The sequence below is a fragment of the Galleria mellonella genome, unplaced genomic scaffold, assembly GCF_026898425.1.
Source record: "Galleria mellonella isolate WM207_F2 unplaced genomic scaffold, CSIRO_AGI_GalMel_v1 utg1917, whole genome shotgun sequence".
Classification (NCBI taxonomy): domain Eukaryota; kingdom Metazoa; phylum Arthropoda; class Insecta; order Lepidoptera; family Pyralidae; genus Galleria; species Galleria mellonella.
In genome coordinates this window covers 689208-709288 of record NW_026442031.1, presented here as the reverse complement: position 1 = coordinate 709288, position 20081 = coordinate 689208, and the positions used below count along the sequence as shown (strand labels likewise).

At 37.3% G+C, this 20081-nt stretch overlaps 1 protein-coding gene across 1 annotated transcript in view; it reads left to right on the top strand.

Moving 5' to 3' along the window:
* LOC116413665 (protocadherin-16) overlaps positions 1 to 20081 on the top strand; it is a 60996-nt gene that overhangs the window by 5574 nt on the left and 35341 nt on the right. The window contains exon 2 of the mRNA XM_052894153.1: positions 4082 to 4251. Coding sequence (XP_052750113.1) covers positions 4173 to 4251 — 79 coding nt within the window. The 5' untranslated portion in view covers positions 4082 to 4172. The remainder of the gene's footprint in view (positions 1 to 4081; positions 4252 to 20081) is intronic.

Here is a 20081-nt window from a genome sequence, read left to right as displayed (position 1 = left end):
GCTATGGTATTTTATATTCCATTCATTTTATTGTTACGTGAAGGTGGCGTCCTCTAATGTCAAGTGTCTAGGCCATTTTATAAGTAGTGTTCTTGCTGTGTTATACGTAAGTAGATGTGAGTAGGTACTCACCTATTAGAACAAAATGGTTTGAAACTTGAGACGTCTTATGGTATTTATTGCAATTAAAAATTATATGAGCTAATTTGTTACAAAACTGCGATGAGGATACGTAATCACATTACAGTAGAACGGGAAACAATACATGCAAATTATATATAAGAGAAAGAAAGCGAAACCGGCTAGTGGCCATAGTGATGCGATTTGGATGCTCTTTTTTCCGCTTTCTAAATCCGCTCCTATGAGGTTAGACTGCGTACGATATCTCAGTTTAAAGAACGTTACGTTTACATATAAATAGGCACTTTTAATTAATTCAATTTAAGCAATATTAACAGTACCCATAGATACGTTTAGCAGTTCTACATTTTCTGCAGTTAACGTCATTTTGCTAGAAACATGTACCTTCGTAGTCTTGCTTGCGAAATCATCCCAAAAAGAGAGTGTACGAAAGTCATTTATTAATCTACCACTGTCCCACTCAAATTTCGGCCATGAAACAGCTGCGTTTGCAAGACCGAGTTTCGGTTTAATGGTAGGATATGGCAATGAAATAACAAAGTATGGGTGTTTAAAATATTAGTCCTCAGGAAGGGTAATGCAAGAAGGGTATCATGGGAGTGGTGGTGTTTGTGTATTATGGCAAAAGGTGATGATTTCTTTCTACCATGTACAGCTCGCTATCGACAGGAAGTTCACCCCCATAACTTAGAGCCTAGGTGGTCGCGTACAGCGCGGTTTCAGAAATGTTTCCTCGAACGCTCAGGTGTATGGGTCTATAGGAGAATGAGTTTCTTGTCGAGGTTTTTTCAAGTGACTACAGTATGGGGCTCTTCAAAAAAGGGATAAAGAGATTTCTTCAGGGTCTACAAAGCGCGTGTACTACGTTCATAGGCTACGGTAACCGCTTACCATATGCTTGTTTGCCATCTCAATGGCAAAAAAATCCAATACCCATCCGGTATTTTATTGTTTATGTAAAGAAAAGATAAAAGAGTTTTACTCAGAAGACAATGTAAGTAAATTTTGGTAAAAAATATTAAAAAAAAAGCTCAGTATTGCCAGTGTCTGTCTCCTTCACACCTTTGCACTGATGAAATACACTGACGAAATTTCATCAGTGTGTCGTCACTCGCATACTCCATTCCACACTATGTCTGTCTGAATCATCGAAGCGTTTCTTCATCTGCTTTGATTTTCTTTATAATTACAACAACAAATTTTCGGTTTAAATTTATTATTGACTAGCTATTTCTCGCGGGTTTGCTTGTGTTAATCAGTATCTTAAGTTACTCGTATAACCTAGATAGATAGATAGATAGATACTCTTTATTGTTTCTTCCAAAAGATTACAATAGTAAACTTATTATAAATATAAATAATTACAAGAAATAATCACAGTGAGAAAACAATGGGCGACCTTATCGCTAAGAGCGATCTCTTCCAGGCTACCTTTGGATGGAGAGGAGTAATTATAAACAGTCTGGTAGGAGGCACGATGAAAAATTTTGTTAGTTCTAAATATGGGAGATGTGATACATATAATAATATAAATATTATCCCTACTCATTATTATATTTATATACATACCTACACGTATACTAAATTCCATTTGAATTCTTTTTTGTAGTTTTTGCGTGAAAGAATTGATTAACATAGATCCATCTATCCTTACAAACTTTGCCTCATATAGTTTTATGTCTAATTAATATGTACAATAAAGTATTAAATAAATAAATAATAAATTAATAGTCCACTGTTGAGCACGAACCCATAACTGTACTAAGTATGTGGCATATAACAGTTGTAGTCTTGTCTAGTTAAATCGCTTTAGGTGAAGAAATTAAACTTTGATATTCGTAGCAAGCTGAAAAACAATATCAACTTGAAATTAACTTTCACCTTGAAGCACAAACTTACAAACTTGCGAGTTATTTTTTTTTATATTTACACTACATTAATTTTCATAGCGAGCATAAAAATAAAGAGTTCTGCGTGTGTGACACATAATTATCGTACGCACATCTTATCTATGGTTTTCTCCAAAGGAAAAGCGTCGCATCACGCGTGGACACCGTCGTGGTCGTCACTGTAATGTAGTTGGATATCTACGTAGAATTTCACTCATATCTGATAATAACATTCCACTATAATTATTTTCTTGTATCTGAAGTGGCGGATTTGCAGTCTTGGCCGATCTAGGGCCCAGGCCATGTAGTAAGTACCAGTTACCCCTTTCTCATATTGAGTACATAATGAATTTACTTTTTTGCCAACTTTTATCGAAATCGATTCATAAATTTAGTTAACTATAATATCTGCTAGTTTGTAATATTTTCCGAGGTTTCATTTAGTTATACGTACTTTGAGTTATTTTTTGTTATGGTCAGTGAATTTTTTGTCGCGATTGACCGCCCCTAATATCTGGCCACCCTAGGCACGGGCCTCTTGGGCCTTAAGGCAAATCCGCCACTGTGTATCTGTCTTAAAATGGCAAACCGAGACTTGATAAGACACTTGCTACTTTTCATGTTACGTGGTCAAAGGATCAAAACAAGTTAGAAGTGAAGTCAGCTGACCTATTATGACTATTTTTTTTGATGGTATGGTAACTCCGCCTGCGCTAACGGGATACGCTGGCGGAGCACCAGTGAAGGGTGATAGATGAGAATGAAAACAGGCCAGTTAGCCCATCATGATGAAGTTTCTAGCGGGAACCGCGAGGAGGTCGACCTGGTTGTGTATATTGCTAGCAATGGGATTCTCAGTCTCCATTACTAACAATCCATTTCCCCCCTATTATAACTATTTTACCATCAACGGCAGCAGAGATAGATTATTATGAATAATACTACCAAATTCCTTCACTAGCAATGCTCTTTTTAGCTAGATTTAGTATTTTTAAATGACTTTATAAAGAAAAAGCTTTTTTTTTAATGTTTGTTACTTCATAACTCTATCAGTTTTAAACCTATTTGGAAAATTGTTTTTTTTTTTATCTGAAAGGATAAGCTTACAGATTGTTTGCATAGAAATTTTATCGAAATCGATTTAGTCGTTTTATTTTTAAATTAAAACAACTAGTTTTACACAATCTTATTAGAATAAAAATTAATCCCGCTATTGTCTTTCATATTTTATATGTTGTATACGTATAAAAAATATATAATTCGAGGGAAAATAAAATTTTTGTAACTTGCTTACCTTAGCTACCTTTTATTATTTCACCACTCGTCGTCGACAGAGTAATTTTCACACTCTGAAACCTAAATGGTATATAGAGCAATTTCAGAGAAATTTCTTTCCACGTGCGTCCAAGCTGCTGAATGAGCTTGAAAACCTCGGGTTTTCAAGAGTGTAATAAAGTTTTTTAAGGTTTTTTTTTTAATGGATGATAATGGAATGGAAACCCCGCCTGCGCTAACGGTATACGCTGGCGGGGCACCAGTGATAGATGATAAGCGAGGATGAAAAGGCAGGTCAGTTAGCCCATCGTGATGAATACACTTGGAATTTAGCACAATGGTTTCCAGGGGAGACTACAGGGAAGTCGACTTATTAGGGTATATTGTTAGCAATGGGACTGATAATTCGCATTACTAATAATCTCTTCTCCCCCTTGAACTGTAGTTTTTAAGGGTTATAGTAACCCCACCCGCGCTATCGGTATACGCTGAAGTTTTTAAGGGTTTGCAACGCGTACTGGAATACCTCTGGAAACCAATAGGTTCCTAGTTATCCACTCTAGTTATATTAAAAAAAAAAAAAAAAACTTAATTGGATCTGGTCCACAGTTTAAACGAGTATTACATAATATTTGCCCCTCTGCATACGTCTTATACTTATGTTCTGTAATTCAGATGTTATTATTCACCAGGCTAAGGAAATATCTTTGGAACGATTTTTTTACTTTTTGACAATTTTAATAGTGGAAAAAAATATAAAATATGTCGTGTTGCAGGTGCGCGTGTGTGCGCGTGTGTGCGCGTGCGTGCGCGTGTGTGCGCGTGTGTGCGCGGGCGCCGGTGATGCGTCCGAAGCGGTAGCGGGAGATGGCCCGCGCGCCGCCGCCGGCCGCGCTGGCCGCGTTGGCAGCTCTGCTCGCGTTCCTGCCGCCCGCCACTCCGCAGGGTATGTCCACACAGCTATTTTTATTTTTCAATTTATTTCTTTATTTCAGACAACTTGAGCCCATTTTTTGTTAGTAAGTGTATTTAAAAACTGCTAATATATTTAATTACTAATAATGATTTATTTACAAACATGTTCAGGATAGTGTTGCTATTCCCACGTATTCTATGTAAGACTGACTTGTCACGTCAGACTGCATCAAAACTATCTGTATGAGCTTCAACAACCATCGCTGAGACGTTACAGAAGTGCGGAAACCGCAACAGTATCCTGAAATGTGTTCCAGGACGTAATACTGTATTCAGTAATATCCATGGTGCTTTACATGATAATACACGACAATTCATCTTATGATATGGTGGATTTAATATTCAAAAATTATTGTTGCTTTACTAACGTGTTAGAATCCGATATGAGGAAAGAACTGAAGCGACCGATGTAATGACGATGTAATGACAATTACGCTGAATTGACGATTGATTCGATGGCTCACGAATATTAGAGAAAAATATTCGAATAACCAAACGTTTTGTAGGACGCGAGTGTTCTAAAGTCACGAACACACCAACTAGTGTAGGTATGTGGTGGCGTCAATGTGAATGTGAAAAAGACTCTATTTTCCACGCTTAGCCTCTCATTTGGGTCGTTGTGTGTATGAGTCGTGGCTAGTGCAGCCAACCTAGCTCCGCCCAGAAGCGCAGAAGCTTCCTGGGTTCTTCACAGGCCACACGGAGCGACCTCACCGTTCCGAGGATTTCTAAACGTTGATGGGCCACAGCCTCACATTCCAGGATAACGTGAGCAGCCGTTTCTTCTACGTCGAAACAGCCTCGACATAGAGGGCTGTCTGTGGCTCCTATTGTGTATAAATGTTTGTTTAATGGACAATGACCCGTTATTGTCCCTATCATTATTTTGAGGTTTTTTCTATCTAGATGTAATAAACGTTTTGATAGTCGTTGATTCAACGTAGGTACGGCCAATTTTGATTGTTTGCAATCAGTAGCCTGTATCCATCTTTGATTTTATTCAGCGGATCTTTGACGAATCCATATTCGAAATTATATGAATATTCGAACAATATGTGATGGCTTAGAACCTATTATTGTTGCAGTCTATTATAGTTCATCAGGACTATGATCAGCACAGGGTAATTGCTGAAATGATGTTCTTTGCATGGAAGTACAAGTTACGAAATACATCCTTGAACTTTTTCAATATATAATGAAGACCTATCCATATTTAGGATGCGATAAATACCTTTTTTTTAACGTCTGGAAAAAGCTTTACCCATACACCTTGTGGGGGGTGAATGGGTACTGTGGGAATCCCCCCGTAAGGTGGGAGTGTACCCACCAAAAACCAGACGATATACCCTCGAAGTGCCATATGTCGGAGACATGGGTTCGCTTTCGCACTCACCACATCTCGGACGGCAGCAACCCGCTCCCTAATGGTAAGAGCAGGTCTCCTCTCTCAAGATAGGGTGGATGGCGTGCTCACCCTACCACTCGGGGGATGCGCCGGTATATTAGCACATCCCCCAGGACCATTGGGACAATACCTTCCCACAGGTATCACCCCGGCCCCAGTGGGGAAGAAGGAGGGGCGGAAATGGGCGCGCCTCTTCTTTTGCTTCTGACTCGTCTGCGGCGGATTGACGGTGCGGGAGTAGAACTCTCCCGCTTCCTTTCCGCCGCCTCCTTCTGCGACATGATGGCATCGCAGAAGACGAGCATCGCTATGCGATATATACCTGAAAAGATAAAGATAAAGTTGTCAATATTTTTTTCTTGCATTTGAAATCTGCAAATCGTATGTAAAGTGAGTTCTCTGCTGTTTACCATGATTAAGTTAACGGGAAACGGAATTGGATATATTAATCGATTTAATCGAATAATAAAATACAGTAATTCGAACAGTTTTTATTCGCGTGTCGGTTGTTGTACACAGCACACACGAGTGCTGATGGTAAGGTGGATAGGGTTGCCAGTCATTAGCTCGGAATGGATAAAACTCAATGAAATTTTAAATACATTAATAATACACTTGAATAAAGATATTTAAAATATTGAGGTACTCCATTTTACACTAATAGGCATTGGACTTATTATTTAAATATAGTATGTCTTTAATCTATCTATACTTATAATAAATCTGTAGAGAGGTCAATTCTGTACATAAAATATATTTCCAAAATAACTACCAGGGGCTGATTAATGATCGATGCTGATGCCAAAAATGCAATCAGTAAAATTTTTGTCTGTCTGCCTGTTTGTCTGTATGTTCGTCATAAAAACAACAACTACTCGACGGATTTTAACGAAACTTGGTACAATTATTCTTTATACTCCTGGGCAGTTTATAGTATACTTTTCATCACGCTACGATCAATAAGAGCAGAGCAGTGAAGGGAAATGTTGGGGAAACGGGAGAAGTTACTCCATTTTTAAGCTTCCGTCGCGTGTGCAGCCTTAATGTGCACTTTTTAAAATGTAAAAAGGCCGTTAGTAATGATAATAAAATCATAATAAATAAAAAAATGGTCCACCCCTTCTTTTGCCTTGATTGTCGTAAGAGACGATTAAGAAATTTAAATTAACGAGGGATGGACAGCGGCGTCCCTTTTAAAACATCATCAAGCCCTAATTGCGGTTGCTAAATCGCCTGCTAAGCGTGGCAATTAATAGCAAAACCCCTCAAGGGGGAGACCTATGTACAGCAGCAGACAATTAATGGCAGATTTATTTTACAACCCAGGGGACAAACGAGCATGCGGCTCACCTGGTGGTAAGTGACTACCGCCGCCCATGATCACCCACAACACCAGCGGCATTGCAGGTGTACTGCCAGTTTTTTAAAAAGGAATATGCTCTTTTCTTGAAGGTTATGTTGTCGTATCGGTTCGGAAATACCGCTGCTGGAAGTTGATTCCAAAGAGTAGTTGTGCGTGGAAGAAAGTGCCTTGAAAAACGCACGGTGGAGGACCGCCACTCGTCCAGATGATTGGGATGAAATTAGATAAAAATAGAAATTAGAAAAAAATAAAGATATATTAATGACAATGCTAATCTACTTATCTTTGCTACAAATAATATAATACTATACGAGTATCCCTATCTTTGATTCCTATTATTGTTTTCTATCTTATAAAATGTCACCTCTTTTTGAATTGAACTTCATCAATTCATTTCATGCATAGTTTGACATGAGAGTTGTGGGCAACCCTAGTGATTGCAGAGTGTGGGTCGGTCAAGCGCCCCGTACGCTAGACGTAACTATAACAGTCATACTGTACGTATTCAATACAACCGCCCTGTTTTTTAAGCTATATGCTGACCATTCTATAATCCTTGTTCGAAATATATTTATTGTTGTTTTTGTATCAGCCGTTAATATTGCACTCTTCAAACCGAAACACAGCCATGCAAACACAACTGCTTCACGGTTGAAACACGAACAGGACAGAGGTACCCAAGCAATCGACTTTTGTACAAAGTCTCCCAATATATATGGCAATGAAATAACAGGCTTCAGAGGTATAACCTTAGTTCTCAAGAATGGCAACGCATGGTGAGTATCATGGGCGAAACAGTCTACTCTGTTATGTCCATGATATTGTTCATGTCTATAGGCTACAGTTACTTTTTTCCATGAGGTGAGCCGTCAGCTTGTTTGCCAATCTAAGTTGTATAAAATAAATAAATTTTAGTTTATTGTATTACAATGAATGAATATTTAGCCCTAGTCCAATAAATAAAAATATATTTAGCGGAAACTTGAGGCAATCTTTGTCAGTTTCGGCGAAAGCGCTCCATATTCGCCAATTTGGGCAGCATTGTTACAGGGCTGCAATTTCCTCTGTACAAACTTATCGCTCGAGGTCACTGTTCACGCGAATTGGCGACAAACGATCCTATTTGACGAAATAGGAAGTTGCAATATAAAGAAACAATTTGACATTTGATCAAATATTTGGCCAATAGATTTTTTTTTTAATGGACGATAATGGAATTGTAACTCCGTCTGCGCTATCGGTATACGCTGGCGGGGCACCAATGAGGGATGATAGGTGAGAATAAAAAAGCAGGTCAGTTAGCCCATCGTGATGAATACATCTAGAATTCAGCACGACCTTCTAACCTACCTTTCATTCGACCTTTCATCCTCACCTATCATCCCTCACTGGTTCCTGCACCATTCTATTTACATCTATTAAAAAATTACCTTCTTATCTTGTAAAGCATGATGTAAAAAAATAAATAGATAAAAGGAAATAAAATAGTTATAACCTTCAAGAAAAGAGTATATTCCTTTTTAAAAGGCCGTCAGCACACCTGTAATGCCACTGGTGTTGTGGGTGATCATGGGCGGCGGTAGTCACTTACCATCAGGTGAGCCGCATGCTCGTTTGCCCCTTGTGTTGTAAAATAAAATGAAAAGGCAGGTCAGTTAGCCCATCGTGATGAATACACCTAGAATTCAGCACGATGGTTTCCAGGGGGACCAATTGGAGGTCGACTTGACTGAGTATATTGCTAGCAATGGGACTGATAGTTCACATTACTAACAATCCCTTTCCCCCCATTTAGGGTAGCTTAGAAACTCTTGATATCAGAGGGCAACCCCCACATCAGTATTAGTAATAGAAGATCCAACAGAATATCTCTGATAGAAAGGGATTATAATTAGATCTACTAGCCCCATTGCTAGAAAGGTACACTTTTTGTACCTCGTAAACGTACCCAAACCGGGTGACGGTGACGGGCTTACACATCCATTACCACCTATTTAAAAATAACAGAAAAAAAAACATAGTACGTACGTTTGTCGGCAGCGCATTGTGTACATCGTTAGTTATTAATTTCACACAAGTGCCGCTTCCTCTGCGCCTTTATTTTAATTGAATTAAATAGTGGTGTTGCCAAGGTCCTCTTTATCTGAGAGCGCGTCGAGTCCCATTGTTCGTTTGTTTCTCTGCGTACCTCGGTGGCTGTATGTAACCTTCGCTGCCCTTATCTTCAGTTTGTGATAAATTATTAGTTGAAACTTATAATTTTAAAGATTCTGATACTAGCATTAATTTTTGCACCAGTGAGAGATGATAAGTGAGGATGAAAACAGGCCAGTTAGCCGATGTTAACGAATTAACCAGAGAGGAAATACTAGAGGGAGACTTTGTACAAAAGTCGATTGCTTGGGTACCTCTGTTCCATTCGTGTTTCAACCGTGAAGTAGTTGTGTTTGCATGGCTGTGTTTTGGTTTGAAGGGTAACGATATGGCGTGAATTTACTGGGTACAGAGGAATAACATCTGAGTCCTCAGGAATGGCAACGCATGGGGGGTATCATGGGTGAAACAGTATACTCTGTTATGTCCATGGCACTGCTCATGTCCATAGGCGACGGTTACCACTTTCCATCTGGTGGGCCGTCGCTTGTTTGCCATTCTAAGTAGAATAAAAAAAAACCGCTTTTATGATTTATCATTTTTCAGAAACTTGTGAGTTTTAATGATCGAAAGTCGAGGTTTATCCAGTAGACAATTTCGTATTATACTATGTATATACAAACACTACCTTATCATAGTATTAAATGTATTCATTATCATCATCATTTCAGCCATTATCTGTCCACTGCTGGACATAGGCCTCCTCCATAGACTGCCATAAAGAACGGTCCTGAGCCACCTGCATCCACTGACTGCCTGCAACGCATTTCAGGTCGTCACTCTATCTAGTGGGGGGTCGTCCTACAGTGCGTTAGCCCGTATGGGGTCGCCACTCAAGAGCCTTTCTTCCCCATCGGTTGTCGGTTCTTCGAGCTATGTGACCAGCCCATTGCCACTTCAACTTGTTTCTTGTCTTTTGCCTATTGAATATATTAAATACAACGAATAGAAGTCTTTCTATACTTATAGATAAAAATTTCGAGTTGTTAAATGAAAAACTAGTAATCAGCTGATATTCTTATAATTTTGGCTCTCTGCTTACACCAACATAGCTTAAAAAATATCAATTCCCTGAATCGTGTTTATAAATCCATTCACAGCGGAGTAAACCGATTATCTGATACTTCGAACTGTAATCGTGACAATAATGAACTATTTAGTGGCAGTTTCTTTATAATTTGAATTTGTTATCGGTTACGTCTGATGCGTTACAAAATATGAAGCGGGAGGGGGGGGGGGGGCGCCGCGGCGTTACACTCTCTCGCGAAGATGGCTTGATGGGAATCGTTCTGAACCGTTCGTCACGGCTCATTGTGACGTTAATTGCCTTTAGAATGTGTATTGACTGGAAATATTTCGTAATGGCCTTTCTTTTTTTGCCGACTGCAGAGAGTGATCTCAATTTTATGATTATGTTATAACAATATTTGCAATTCAGCGCCAGTGATAATCGACCGACGTAGAATGGGCTACCCCTTTCTTTCCTGTAGGTGTCGTGAAAGGTGATTAAGGAAACTTACCAGAGGGAGACTTTGTACAAAAGTCGATTGCTTGGATACCTCTGTCTCATTCGTGTTTCTACCGTGAAGCAGTTGTGTTTGCATGGCTGTGTTTCGGTTTGAAAGGTGGGATATGGCGTGAATTTACAGGGTACAGAGGAATAACACCTGAGTCCTCAGGAATGTCAACGCATGGGGGGTATCATGGGCGAAACAGTATTTGTGTGTACTGTTATGTCCATGGTACTGCTCATGTCTATAGGCGACGGTTACCACTTACTATCAGGTGGGCCGTCAGCTTGTTTGCCATTCTAAGTCGTATAAAAAAAAATTTAATGGCAGAGAAATGGGCAGCAGCGTCCCTCTTAAGACATCACCAAATGCCTAACTGTGGTTGTCAACTAGCCTGCCAAGCGTGACAACTTCTGACAAATTCTTTTTTTCTATTTAATTTAACCTACCCTCCAAAAATAAGCATAATATTGTCTGGTATACAAATTGGGAATCTGTAATTAGCTATTGTATGGTGTAAATATAATATTTTTAATTATTCGATATATTCTTATAGATATAAGCTTTTGGTTTTAGGTGTAATATTAAAATAAAACTAGAGGAATTTTGTTTGTGGGGTTATGGGTCTTGCAATTAAAAAAAAATCACTTGCAAGTGTGCGAGCAGGGTAGAATAAAATGACCACAAGACAATCGGATTGTTTTTTTTTTTTTTTATACAACTTAGAATGGCAAACAAGCTGAGGGTCCACCTGTTGGAAAGTGGTAACCGTCGCCTATAGACATGAGCAGTACCATGGACATAACAGAGTATACTGTTTCGCCCATGTTACCTCTCATGCGATAAGTCTAGGACTTATCCTTACAAGGATACGTCCTAGACCAAACCCTAGAATTATTTACGGGCTTGTTGATAAAAAATGTAGAACAAATCTTTAGTGTAGAGATAATTATTAAATTTAAAGATCCAGTACTGTTAAAAAAAAAATTAAATCATTTATCATCATGTAAAAAATATCCTTATCTACTGTGAAACGCACATCCTTTACATTTATCTAAAACTCGTGTATGTAAGGATCAAATTAAGTTTCACCTGTGAATAGCTTGCAATAACTCAAACATTGTAATTACGTCCGGAATTAAGCGATAATAATAAGTAGAAATTGGTTAATCTCGAGATTATGATACCTTAATTGTAATAATCAGCTATAATGGATAAGCGTTATTACTGAATTATGGAACCTTGCCTGTAATCCTGTAATGCACATACGATTGGCACGCACTCTCAATGTTAGCCAGCTGAAATTATTAATATTTAGACTTTGTATAGGAAGAACAAGGGTCCCAAAGAGGGTTGACGTCAGGCAGGTGGCCGGTCGTAAAACTAAAAAACCAAATCTTTTTGTAGCATGGATAAAATCTTATTACGCCGACCCCAAATGATTGGGATAAGGGTAGGAAGATGATGAAGATGATGATAGGAAGAACAAGAAATTAGTATTTATGTATATATATATATATATATATATATATATATATATATATATATATATATATATATATATATATATATATATATATATATTATGCTTCAAAAATATGTTTATCACAACCACTAGACACTCGTCTGGTGATTGCAGCAACGATAAAATAAATATTATAATGACTAATATTCACAGAACATTTTAACGTTTCAAAATACAAGGTCGCTAACCTTGCATTATGTTTAAATGCATTTAAATATATCGGTGTACGAAATTTCATTATATTAGTTTTTTTTATGCAACTTAGAATGGCAAACAAGCTGACGGCCCACCTGATAGAAAATAGTAGCTGTTGCCTATAGACATGAGCAGTACTATGGACATAGCAGAGTATACTGTTTCGTCCATGATCCCCCATGCGTTGTCATTCCTGAAGACTCAGGTGTTATTCCTTTGTACCTTGTAAATTCACTGCCATATCCCACTCTTCAAACCGAAACATAGCCATGCAAACACAACTGCTTCGCGGTAAGCTACCCAAGGTGGAGGCCTCGAGGCAATGGACAGTTAACGGATGATATATTTTTTTAATTTATAGTATTGTACTTTATATTTTACATCGAATAAATAAAAAAAAATTAATATACAATTACGGACTTATATCATAGAAGGATCTTTCACAGTCAACTTTAAAGAGACTGAAAGAAAACCATGGAATATCTCTAATATTCCTTTTTTTTGAGTGATAATTGATTTTAGTAAGTAAGTAAAATAAAAACGTCACAAATCCTCGTAGGTAGTACTGGCATCAAACATCTATGCTTGCATGGCTGTTTCGATTTGAACGACGTAGCTGTTAAATTGCATGGTACGTAGCCATACCATTGTAGTTCTTAAGAATTTACTATTATTTCAGCAGTTAACTGTCCACTGCTGAACATAAGCCTTCCCCATAAGGGTTGCCACGCTTGGCAGGCGGATTGGCAACAGCAGTTAGGCTTTAGAGATGTTTTAAGAGGAACGCTGCTGTCCATCCCTCGCCCTCCCTTAGTTGCCTCATACGACACCCATGGGAAAGGAAGAAGTAGCCCATTTTATGCCGGGGCATACACGGCACTTAGTTCTTAAAAATGGCTACACATAATGTTACCGTTTTTCATCAGATGGGCCGTAAGTTCGTTGGCCATTGTAGGTTGTATAAAAAAATCAAAAATAATTCAATTCATGGTAATACATTTGTTTTCACTTAAAGTTACTCCTTACGCTAACCTGTGGACAGGCATTGTACACCGCGGATATTGTGTTACGCTCGAGGGGCCGGAAGCACGCATGGCGGCGCCCGACCCCCGGACCCCATCGCTTACTTCACTTGTTTCCTAGCTTTATGTCGTAAGGTATGCGGATAAATCAGGCAACTAAGTAATGTCGGTTAGCATGTTTTAAATGATCCGTATGTTTTTTTAATGGGTGGTAATGGAATGGAAACCTCGCCAGTGCTATTGGTATCCGCGGACAGGGCAGCAGTGAGGGATCACAGGTGAATTCATCACGATAATATATCGTGATAGTTTTCATGAGGAAACAGCATCGACTTGGTGAGCTATATTGCTAGCCGGCCGTTAGATGTATTACTTGATATTTCTATTACCCTGGTACAAATGTCGCTCGCTTGGGTATTTTTGTTTTACACATATTTATACTGTCATACAGTAGAATTCATAGCTATGTTTCGATTGGAAGGGACACTGTAATTTTTTTTTAATGGATGATAATGGAATGGTAACCCTGCCTGTTCTAACGGTATACACTGGCGGGGCACGAGTGAGAGATGATAGGTGAGAATGGAAAGGCAGGTCAGTTAGTCCATTGTGATGAATACACCTGGAATTTAGTGCAATTAACAAAAAAAGAAATACTGTTCTGAAGAAAAAGTCATAGAATCTCTGGTACAGGTCAGTCTGGATCGTCTACTTTTAGTTTTTGTAATGTTATGTACAGGATTATAATACGACAAACTACGAAAGCAAATAACACAAGGGATGGATGATTATACACCTGAGTCCTCAGGAATGGCAACGCATGGGGGTATCATGGGCGAAACAGTATACTCTGTTATGTCCATGGTACTGCTCATGTCTATAGGCGACGGTTACCACTTTCCATCAGGTGGGCCGTCAGCTTGTTTGTTATCTAAGTTGTATAAAAAAAAATAAAAAATAAATCTAACACGTAAAGGTCTAGTTATAAAATTTGCATTCTACACAGATATTCCGTGTAGTGTTGTTTATTCTACAGCACTGTACCGATTTCTTTGCGATGGTAGAGTAATTCTCTACAGTTTTCTAGCAAAGTACATAATAATATAATGATGGGTACTCAAGTGATGGTTTTGACGAACCAAGTGGATCGGAAATTGTTGACAGGTCGTGATTCAATAAGATAATCTACCGAAGATAGCTCGATAGCGCCTTTCTCCGACATAACTCAATTATAAAATTGATTTATTAGAAAACGCGGTTGAAAATAAAGTAGGAATAAATTTATAGTTTCTATGCTCATTATTTATTTATTTATTTATTAGAATCCAACGGCGTTACAGTTAAGATTTATATACTAGTATTTTAAATATTAAGGCTAATAACAGGTTTCTTATTACTATTATAAATATTTATTTATTTGTTATAACTATATTTTCTCTTCGACTTGATATGCGTGAATTTTGTATGTAATAAAATTAATAAAACAAACAATTTCTTGATACAGTATCAAGTATAAAACGTATATCACTCTTTCAGTTAGACCTTCGAGTATGCACTTTGTAAACAGCACTCAGCTAATGGAGTAGTTACCGCGTGATGCTGGAATAAACATACAAATAGCCAAAATTTTAAACAAAAATGTTTTGGTCTTTATTACTCTTCAAGACTGATATAGATACTGAAGTTCTAAATAAATTTCGTTGCTATTTTGATAAACGACAATTAGCTATAAGTGAATAAATCAATAATAAATAAAAGCAATAATTATATACCGCCTTATTAGAAAACGTAGTCTAACTATCAAACCTGGTCTTAACCTACATAAAGTTCTGGCAGAGAGGAGAAAATGTTAACTAAAGTACTTCTGTAATAATCTTATTAAAATTTAGTTACACATTATAAACTTTTGGGTATACTATTTGTCTTAGATAGCATCCAACATCTTACAACCCTATTTATTATCAACTAGATAGGTATTTTAAACTTTCGCGTTGTTAACATATATTTTAAATACACTATCGAGACTTCATTGCAATATACTGTTACCTGCAATAATTATAATAAAATTTTGGTTTAAAGATCGCAATATTTTGGATCTACTTTTTAATAAGTTTAAAACTATTATTAAATTACACTCATACACACAAATTCTATAAAGTATACACACTAAACGATTACTTGTATGACAAATATGCATGGTGTTAGTCGATCATGCACGGGCTTTTAACAACCGTCCGACCGACCGACCGAAAGTTAATATCTGTTGTGAGAGAGTAATTTATATATATATATATATATATATATATAAATATATATATATATATATATATATATATATATATATATATAAATTACTAAAAAACTACTATAATTTATAATACATACATTTAAATAATGACACATTCTGTTAACAGAGATTTAAAACAGTAACTGTTGAGTTTCTTGCGGGCTCTTCACAACAGATAACAACTTTCCGAAACCTGTAGTAGATTTAAAAAAAATTGATGATTTAAAAGTACTTTTAAACAAAGTATATTTGAATAAAGATGATTTGAATTTAATTATTAATAATATTAGTATTATTTACCTGCAATCGCGTTTCGTTAAGTCCCGATAGTGTATTTAAAATGTGTAGTTTGCTGTGAAATACTACACGGATCGACTAATAAACTAGTTGCGGTCAACTGGGTGATATTTGCTCCACATAGCTATGTGCAGTGTACAGCTATTTTGAATAACAATCGCCAGGAAGTCGAGAGGGGTTCAGTGCGAGACCTCTTCCGCCCCCTCTCGTTGCACCTGCCGTCTGTGGCTTACTGGCGCATGACCGCGATACCATTCTAATGCCTTTTTTTATGCCATGAAAGTGACAAGCTTACGACCTGCCGTTAAGCGGTTATCGCACACTACTTACGACGCAACACTAAAGGTACAGCATTATTATATCTGTGCTCAAAGGATGCGTCACTCGCGCGTTGTCGACATTTGTTTTTATTACCTTAAAAACTTTCACATTATTACATATGGCAACATTGCAATTATCTGTCAATTTTCGAAAACAATTGTATGTTTTTTAATATGCCCGATTGATTATTTAAAAAGTGTTCTGCTAGAGAACTAAATTGCGACGTTGCTGCACTTTGGTAAGCAAAAGTTATGAATGTTCTTAAATCTTGACAAGTTCCCGATTACGCTATTGGTTTGCGCTGGCGGTGTAACAGTGAGTTTAAAAACTAATTTTGCAATTATGTTTCCAGCTTCTTCAAAAAATCGCTAAGATTTCAGACTATTCTGTCTATTCTATTCTAATGTTTATCAAACGCAAGGCATGCTGTGGTTGCCTATAAATGTAAGAACAGTTAGATCTAATCTAGCAGTGTATTGTATTAAAATGATTAGCTGTATCTTATGTTGGTAATCCTATAAATAAATAAATAAATATATTAAACCTTGCATAAACATAACTCGCCGTGTAGTCCCGGCATAGAATGGGCCAGCTCTTCTTTAGTGAGTGTCTTAAGAGGCGATTAAGGAAATTTAAAGATCGCGAGGGATGGACAGCAGCGTCCCTCTCAAAATATCACCAAAGCCTAACTGCGGTTACCAAATCGCCCGCCAAGTATAGAAACTACTGGCGAAACCCATCTCTATGGGTAAGGCCTATGTTCAGCAGTGGAAAGTAAACAGCTGGTATGATGAAAAACATAAGCACCCCTTTAGTGGGGAAGCGATTATTACTGTCAAGTCGGCCTCTTCGTGGTCCCCTCTGGAAACCATTGTGCTTAATTCCAAGTGAATTTATCGCTATGGGCTAACTGACTCGCCCTTTCATCTCACCTACCATCCCTCACTGGTACTTCGCCAGCGTATACCATTACCGCAGGCGGAATTACTATTCTAGTATCATCCATTAATAAAAGGTACTTGTACAAGTGATAAATAGTAGATATAGGGGGAAAGGGATTGTTAGTAATGGAGACTTAGAATCCCATTGCACTGCAATATACCCAACCAGGTCGACCTCCACGCGGGTCACTCTAGAAACCATAGTGGTTAATTCTTGTTCAATTGGTCACTAGGGGCCAACTGACCTGCCACCATCCTCACCTGTCACCCTTCACTGGTGTCCCGCCAGCGTATACCGATAGCGCAGGCGGGGTTACCATTCAATCTTCACTCATAAAAAAAAATTATGGGAGTAAATAACTCTCAAATTCAAACCTTGTCCGCCTTGTATTTGCATTACTTACAGCACACAGATAACAACAGACATAGACAAAAAAAGATATACATAAGAGAAATAATAAAATTTCCTTTTGAAGTCGCTAATAATTTTTTTTTAAACTTATCTATCACAGTTAGAATTATTTTTATGTCAAGCAAGGCGTTTCTCGTACAAAGAGTTATATGTTCGGGCTGTGGCGTGTACAGGGGGATGGCGCATCGGCGAGGAAGCGTCGACGGCGCGGCCGGCCACCATCGCGGCCATAGCGCTCTCTATCAAGTCCAGGGGTGAGTGCACCGCGTGTGCGCCACTTCACCGCACTCGCCCACCCTCGCCCTCCCAGGGTTGCCAGAACTCAAACACAATACACATCTTATAGAATTTTTAACACGTTTATATGTAGTCGATTCAAATACCAATTGGATAATTAAACAAATGTCAAAACGAATTGTTAAAAAAAAAATTCGAAAGATATTGTAATTTTTACTCGTCATAACATTTGCCGTTATGTAGCCAACACTACTTTTATAATACATACTTAAATTATGTAGATAGAGTGTCTCCAAAGAAATGATTTAAAAAAAAAACAGGTCAACTTTTTCATACAATTTTGCGTGATAAATAGTTACGAGTGATTCCTTTATAACTTCTTTAGTTATTTTGTATTATAATTACTGCATCTTTTTAATACGTAAACACTTAGTTTATTTATTAAATAATACGTCCAAATACATTGTATGCGTAAATATATAGAATACTGTTGAAAAAAACGAGTCAGCTAATTTGACAATTAGTTGATAAAAAGTTAACCTGTTTTTGAGGCTCGACGCTCTATCTATATAATCTAAGAATACATAATACATACATTTTATAACATAATTTTGTAATAAAGACAACTTTAGATTAACGCCACGTTGTGCTCAGTATTTAGACATACTTATAACCAAAAAATAATATTATCCATATTTCTTCGGAAGCTGGATAGGAATAATTGAAAATAAATTTTGTTTTACGCAAAAAATAGGGAACTTAATTATGACAGAATAATATGGGGATACAGTCTATCAATATGTTGTTAACTAAGTTGAGAGAGGCCATACATCCCATAATACAACTCACAACAAATTATAACAGTCGAATTGAGAATCCTATGTTTTTTTAACCGACTTTAAAAAGAAGAACGTACTCAATTTGGTTGTAATTGTTTTTAAGTACGTTACCTCATAACTCAGTCAGCTGTAAACCGGTTTGGAAGGTATTTATTAAAGATACACATATTGGCTCCGCAGAAATTAAGTCAAAATCGGTTCAATAATTTAGTTTTTAAATCAAAGTGACGTAAAATGCCACAACTGAAGTCTTTTTTTTTGTGAAACACAATTTAATTATGTAGCATCTATAAACGTACGTTAGGTTAATTGCCTTTTTAGTGGCAAAATAAAAAAAAAAAAACGTTCTGGCAACCCTCGCAGACGATTCGCAGTACACAGGCACTTGTGTAATTTTGATGTCCATCGTAGCATAGCTATAGTTTTGTAGTATTGTCCACTGCAGTGGTCGGTTTGCAATGAACTTTACGTAGCTTGCAAGTTTTTTGTTATTCCGATATTTTGTTATTTATCACAATTTGTTTAGTTACATGCACATGCATATCATACACTTGCTCCATCAATTTTGTTACATATTAATACATTTATTTACAGTCGCTGAAGTTACACATTACATCACGTTTATAAGTTTTTTTTATGCAACTTAGAATGGCAAACAAGCTGACGGCCCACCTGATGGTAAGTGGTAACAGTCGCCTACAGACATGAGCAGTACCATGGACATAACAGAGTATACTGTTTCACCCATCATACCTCCATGCGTTGCCATTCCTGAGGACTCAGGTGTTATTCCTCTGTACCCTGTAAATTCACCCTTTAATCTGAAATACAACCATGTAAACACAACTGCTTATGGCATTGCTCATGTCTATAGACCTGATGGAAAGTGGTAACCGTCGCCTGTTTGCTTGTTTGCCATTCTAAATTGCATAAAAAATAAACACAAATCAACTGTTAGATTTGTATGTTAGAAGAAATATTTTTAGACATATTCTTGTTGCTTCCTAATTGTTATTTATTATAATTATAAACAATATCTCGTACATTTAGTAACTGTACGTACTGACCGAAAAACCGAATTTTAAAACTTATGAAATAATAGCAAATATAACGAAATACAAAACCGTTTAGTGACCGAATGAGGTACGTATGTATTTCACTGTAAGTGGGTCTACTCTACGTCTTTATGATAACACGATTTGTAGTTATTGCATGTGAAAAGTAATTTACTCGCCAATTTATCTATCGTATATTTTATCACATTATTGTGGCAATTGAACATTTTACAGTTT